The sequence below is a fragment of the Microtus ochrogaster genome, chromosome 8, assembly GCF_000317375.1.
Source record: "Microtus ochrogaster isolate Prairie Vole_2 chromosome 8, MicOch1.0, whole genome shotgun sequence".
NCBI lineage: Eukaryota > Metazoa > Chordata > Mammalia > Rodentia > Cricetidae > Microtus > Microtus ochrogaster.
The window spans coordinates 40255363-40261475 of record NC_022015.1 but is presented as its reverse complement, the minus strand read 5'-3'; the positions used below and the strand labels follow the sequence as shown (position 1 = coordinate 40261475).

General features: G+C 55.4%; 2 protein-coding genes across 4 annotated transcripts in view; one reads left to right on the top strand and one right to left on the bottom strand.

Annotated features, from left to right (window-relative positions):
• Cfl1 (cofilin 1) overlaps positions 1-1668 on the bottom strand; it is a 3090-nt gene extending 1422 nt beyond the window's left edge. Inside the window, exon 1 of the mRNA XM_005351733.2 lies at positions 1547-1668. Within this exon, the coding sequence (XP_005351790.1) occupies positions 1547-1549 (3 nt within the window). The 5' untranslated portion in view covers positions 1550-1668. The remainder of the gene's footprint in view (positions 1-1546) is intronic.
• Positions 1669-3539: 1871 nt separating this feature from the next.
• Mus81 (MUS81 structure-specific endonuclease subunit) overlaps positions 3540-6113 on the top strand; it is a 7037-nt gene continuing 4463 nt past the window's right edge. For 2 of the 3 annotated variants that reach the window (XM_013347947.2, XM_005351734.2), the window contains exons 1-6: positions 3540-3883; positions 3973-4102; positions 4669-4754; positions 5168-5266; positions 5403-5471; positions 5821-5906. In XM_013347947.2, coding sequence (XP_013203401.1) covers positions 3749-3883; positions 3973-4102; positions 4669-4754; positions 5168-5266; positions 5403-5471; positions 5821-5906 — 605 coding nt within the window. In that variant the 5' untranslated portion in view covers positions 3540-3748. The remainder of the gene's footprint in view (positions 3884-3972; positions 4103-4668; positions 4755-5167; positions 5267-5402; positions 5472-5820; positions 5907-6113) is intronic. The other variant, XM_026781433.1, reaches the window with a different exon arrangement.

Here is a 6113-nt window from a genome sequence, read left to right as displayed (position 1 = left end):
AACAACCAAACAAAAAAAACCCTAAAGAAAACAAAGACCGTTGAGAACTGCTGGGTTGTGGACGGCAAATGCAAAGAATTTGAAAGCTACTGATTGGGTTGACACCACTCAGCCGCTAGATTAAAATGCTGACTTAGATACAAAAGAAGACCGAGCACTTGGGCCATAGACTCATCTTCAGGGAAGATGGAATCAGAACTTCACAAAGACAACAGCTGCTCAACAGTTCATTTAAGTCCCCAGAGCCTTCAACGCAGCCATGGCATAAACGACACTGCCCTGCCAAGAGCTCCCAGACACGAGAATTACAGCCCCTAATTAGGGCCCTGCTGGACAACTCCCTACCATCCAAGAGTGGTTTAGAGTCCTAAAGATCACTGACAAATTAATAGGTCACGCTGTAGTGCCCAAATCGTCAAAACTTTCTACTTTGTATGGCCCTGGGGGGACGACCCAATCAGAAATGTGTAACCAACCCCCCAACCATGGAACTGCAGAGGAAGCTAGCCACGTGATTCACCCGCTTCCGGAGTAGGCGGGGAAAGGAGATTGGTTTGGGCGCAGGGCCTCCCCAAGAGACACTCGTATCCCAGAAGCGGTAGGACCTACGATGTCTCAAAGCCTAAAGATCGCTTTTAGGAATAGGTGTAAGGCCGTCAGCTTTAAGAGGTAGCACGGGCCATTCACACGAGCATCAGTTTTCCAGGCCCTCAGGCTGAACATGAGAGCTGGGTGGCTTCCGGGCGGTACCCGCCTGGGTCACTTCCCTAAACGCGGCTCCACCCTCGGCCCCATCCGGCACAGTCAAAGGCCTAGCTCGTCCAACGCAGAGGCCGGGATGGCAGAGCCCAGGTCTGTGCGCACGCGCTGCTGAACAGCGCCGTTCCAGCCCTAGTCCGAAGTAGAGTGAACAGAGAAGGCTGTGTAATCGCTCTTTCTAGAACAGGGGCTAAAGCCTGAATAGGACCCGCTCTACTAGCTGTGCAAGGTCCTGGTCTCAGGAGCTAGTGCCTCAACCCTAGCATCCCCCCCCCCGGCCAGTTGCCCCCGCCCCTCCCAGACGGCGGCATCCCTGCCACCTGCTGTGGAGACAAACCCATCAGCAGAGGGAGGGTGATGCGAGGAAAGGAACAGCCCTTGGGTGGGGCGCGCGCCGACATCTCGCGCGCGCTTTTCCCTAGCGGCCCCGGGGCAAGGTTTGGATGCCGCGTGCCCTGGTCCAGCGCGCGCCATCGAGAACCGGCAAGCGTTGCCCAAGGCTCTGCACACTGGCCCCCTCCCCCACGGCCAGTGTCCGCGCGGGCGCGCGAGCAGAATGGGGGTAGGGAAAGGAGCCAGGGGGCGCGCGAGCGACGTCCGAATCGGCCCTTCCCAGCGCCCACGGGCGCGCACGCGCGGCCTGCCCTTCATGGCAAGACCCTTAGTCTCGCTCGGGGCGCTGGGGGAGGGGATACTGAGAACGCTTCTCTGCCGCCCCCACCCCACCCGGCGCGCAAGCCACTAATCACGAAACCGCCACCCTCGGGCACAGTGGCCTAGTGCTCACCATGTTTCCGGAAGCGAAAGGGAGACGGGGAGAGCTACAGAAGAACTAAGCCGCCGCAGCTGCTACCGGGATCCGACTGAACGCGGCCTCTCCCGGCCCCTTCCGTTTAGTAGGAGCCGCACAATGAGGGGCGGGGCGAGCTTCCGGCGCTCGCCGCCCGGGCCGACGGGAAATGAAGTCCCAGTATTTTGCACCGAAGGGGAGTTAGCCGCTCCCGGGTTCCGGAGCCTGAGGCGCGGGGGAGTAGGCGAGGCCGAGAGGCGGGGCTGTTGCACGGGGAGTGAGCCCATTGGTGCGATGGACCAGGAAACGCTCTTGGCTGAACAGAGGCCCATCGCTTGATAAGATGACCTGAAAATAATTCTGTCCTGAATCTCTATTTATTCCCAAATGAAGTGATTTTTGGTTACTTATGGTTCCTGATGATCAAGACTTTTATGAATCACTGGCTTGGAATCCGCTTGGATCGCCAAGTATAACGGTGTCTTCAAGCCAGTTGACTTGCTTCCCTAAAGTGTCCCTCCATGTGGAAAGTCACTGTGACTTCTAAGAGGTCGTATGAAATTTCAACAAAAGAATAGGATTTTAACAAACTGAAAATGTTACAATAAAAAGTTTGAGAGCTTTGGTTTTGTTAGACAGTTGTCAAATTCTCGGATCAAACGTAATTCATGGGGGAAGGGTGGAGAATTGTGTATTAAAGACTTCTTTACATCTCCTTTTCCAGGCGATGAGAACTTAGCTCTCGAGTTGATAGGTTTATGGTTATTTTGACACAAAAACTGAGACAATCTGAGAGCAAGAGCTTAAAATAAACTGGGGTGGGAACTCCAGGAATATTTCTTTGACCTCGAACAATGATCATGGTCTCACACTTTGCAGGAAAAGAGGACAAGATCTCGAGCAAGTTAGAGGCGAAACAAACTGTGTCCCTCGACCTCCCCATAAGCCGAATAAAGGGTTTAAGTGAGGAGCAACCCGGGGAGTGAGGCATGACGGGGGTTGTAGTCAGAAGCCTCCCCCAGCACTTAGGGGTTGAGCCGCTGAGCTCCAGGTGGAGGCCAAAGCTTGACCCCCCTCGCCCAAGCGCCCCGCCTAAAGAAAAAGCTAGCTCCACCTTTTACGAGCCTCGCGGTTTCCCAGAGCAACGGGGGGTGGGGCCACGCAGTTACCCTGGAGACGCGCTCCTTCCGCCCCCGGCCGCGGGTTGCCCTAGATGTCCTTATTAGGGAATGAGACTCCAGGGGGCGTGCCCAGCCCGAGCGCCAGCTTCAGGCTCCTTATAAGGCTGCCTGAGGCAGGCCGAGGGCGCGGAAAGCTAGACTGAGAAGAGGGTCTGTCCGTGCGGCGGCCGACGACTTCCGGCATGACAGCTGGAGCGTGGGCTGTTCCAGTCCCTGAAGAGACCCTTGTGCTGTATTGATCGTTGTGTGCCCCAACCCGAGCTGTCCGTCCCCTCGCACAGTGCCCACCTTAAACCTCCCTGGGGCTCCTCCGCTTGCAGTGAGCCCGCAAGAGCGAAGGCGCCAACCATATGCCTACATTCGACCTCCACACCTGCCAGCATGCACCTCACACCGACACACGCCCTCGCCATTCCTTTAGCCTGAGCCTTCTGTGTGCATCCCCTACTTTGCACCCTCGCATTTCGAGATCTTTCTGCTACTCCTGCCTTACTTTTAGTTCGTCCCTTGCATCCCTTCATAGATGTCTCTCCCACAGATATTCTTGCACTTGCGTCCGACCCTCTCCCCGACTCTTCTCAAGCCCTCGTTTTCCAGCCTCTCCTGAAATCGCCTTTTGAGACCTTGAAGCAAGCCAAGTTCAGGCTCCTACGTGCCTCCCGAGCCAGCCCTCCCGGTCACAGGGGGCGCTGTCCGTCTTTTTAATTGTCAGTACAAAATGATCCTACTCTCGAATTTCGGGGTGAGAGGAAGGGGAGGGCCAAAACGCCATAGCCTGGGTGGGGCCTATCCAAAGGGCTGGTGCGGGGGGTGGGGGCGATGGGAAAGGTGGTACGGACCTAACTCTCTCCGGCCTCTTACTGTGTAATATAGGGGAGGGAGAGGGTTCCTTGAGCCAGTGCCCTGCTGGATTAGAGAGGTCCTACTCTCAATCGGGTGTTCCTATACCAATTGCAGAACTGTCGGGGTCCCAATCTCATGGTATTTTGGAAATTCCAAAAGAGCCAGTCTAGATCTGATGGCCGCACCGGTCCGATTGGGCCGGAAGCGCCCGCTGCCGGTTTGCCCCAACCCACTCTTCGTTCGTTGGCTGACTGAGTGGCGGGATGAGGCAGCCAGCAGAGGGCGCCACACGCGCTTTGTGTTTCAAAAGGTGAGTCCCAGCTGGGTCTTCTGGAGACAGGACCCAGATGATTCATGTATCCGAGCGTGATGAGTTCCTTTCTCCCTCACCCTCCCCAGGCTCTGCGCTCCCTCCGACGGTACCCGCTACCTCTGCGCAGCGGGAAGGAAGCCAAGATCCTTCAGCATTTCGGAGACAGGCTCTGCCGAATGCTGGACGAGCGGCTGAAGCAGCACCTAGCATCAGGCGGTGAGCGCCTCGGGGAGTTGGTGATCCCTAAATTTCCCGGATGCTGGCTGTGTCTACCTTGGCTTCAGATTCCCCACTCTCAGTGTGGTTGCTGTTGGACCCAGGGCTACTGATTGACGCTCCTTTAGCCTCATAGTTCCCATGTACGAAGCTAGCCAATGAAACATGCCTGTAATCCCAGCATTTAGGAGGTGGGGGTAACAGGATCAGGAATTCAAGGATAGCCTGGGCTTTTTGAGAATGTCTCAAAAATGACAAGGGGTGGGGCATGGTGATGCATGTTTTTAGTCCCAACACTCAGAGGAGGAAGAGGCAGGAGAATCTTAGGAGTTCGAGGCCAACCAGGACATCACCCAATGACACCCAGAGGATCCAGCCCCCACTTCTGGCCTCTTCTGGCATTGCATGTCAGTAACGCGCAGACACGCACTGACCAAACACTCCTATACGTACAATAAAAAAAAATGTTTTCTAAATATGACACCAAAATTCACAAAGTGAGCTGAAGCATCCAGGCTCTTCCTGGCATCCAAATTGGGTGTAGAACTGACTTCTGTTCTCTGCAGGTGACCATGACCCCACCCTACCATCTGGAGAAAAGAATCAAGCCAGTGAAGAGCCACCTGCTCACGGCCAGGACTCTCCCGTGCCAGTGAGGACTGGGAAGGGAGTGGAAAGCTAAAGGGGAGGTTTGAGGGGTTTAACAGCCGTGTGTCCGGCTCTTCCGGATTTAGGCTGGCCTGGGACAGCCTCTTACCTTCGCTAAGCGGCACTCCATTAACTCCTAAGTAGGGTTACTGAGATAGCTGTAGGTGAGGTTCCAAACGAAGCTGCTGAGAGACCTAGTCCAGAAAGTTGGGGGACTTCTACCGTGTCCTTGTTCCCCAGTAGTCGTAGCTGGAGGCTAGGCCTGGCGTATACCCCCAACCTTGCCCCTGCTCCAGCCATGTCACAGTCCATATTTACAGGGCTTCGTAGCATCTCCCTCCCAGGCCCACGTAGCCTGCTGAAACCTCAGCGTACACTGGCAAGCATTTGAATTCTGAGCCCCGCTGTCTGTCTCAGGTTCCCACCCAGCCTCAAGCAGGAAGCGCCGGGGGCTATTGGCCAGCACAGAACTCGGGTGCCCGGGCCATCCTGCTGCAACTCTACAAGGAGCACCTGGTAAGTGTCTCCAAAAGGCAGTTACGTGGGGTAAGGTAGACCCACAGAAGTCCTGGGTACTGTTCATGCTGGCCACTCCATAGCAGGTTGAGGAACCCTGGCCCTGAACCTACCCTCATGTCTACCATGGTTTCAGAATCCTGATGGTCACAGCTTCCTGACCAAGGAGGAGCTGCTGCAGAAATGTGCCCAGAAAGCCCCCAGGGTGAGCATCCAGCTGACAGTGGGCAGATAGAGCCCACTACAGTCTTCCTGCCTGCCTGACAGGCAGCCTTGGTATGAAATCTGATCCAATTATGGAATACGGCTAATGACAGAGGATGTTTAGGCTTGGGAGTACTAGGGCCTCTCTGAGGATCTCCTTTCCTTTTCTTTTTTTATTTTTAATTTTTATTTGCTATGCATGCGTGTCTGTGCAAGGGTGTTGGCAGCCCTGGAACTGCAGTTACACATAGTTGTGAGCTGTCACGTAGGTGCTGGGAATTGAACCAGGGTCCTCTGGAAGAGCTAACCTCTGAGCCATCCCTCTAGCTCATCTCCTTTCCTTTTCACAGGTAGTTCCTGGAAGTTCAAAACCATGGCCTGCCCTCCGAGGCCTCCTCCACAGGAACTTGGTCCTCAGAACACATCGGCCATCCAGGTATGGGCAAGCTGCAGGGGACACAAGAAGCAGGCACACACATTTAATCCTTTAATCCAGCACATGGGAGGCAGAGGCAGGCAGATCTCTGTGAGTTCGAGGCCAGCCTGGTCTACAAGAGCTAGTTCCAAGCCGGGCGATGGTGGCGCACGCCTTTAATCCCAGCACTCGGGAGGCAGAGGCAGGCGGATCTCTGTGAGTTCGAGA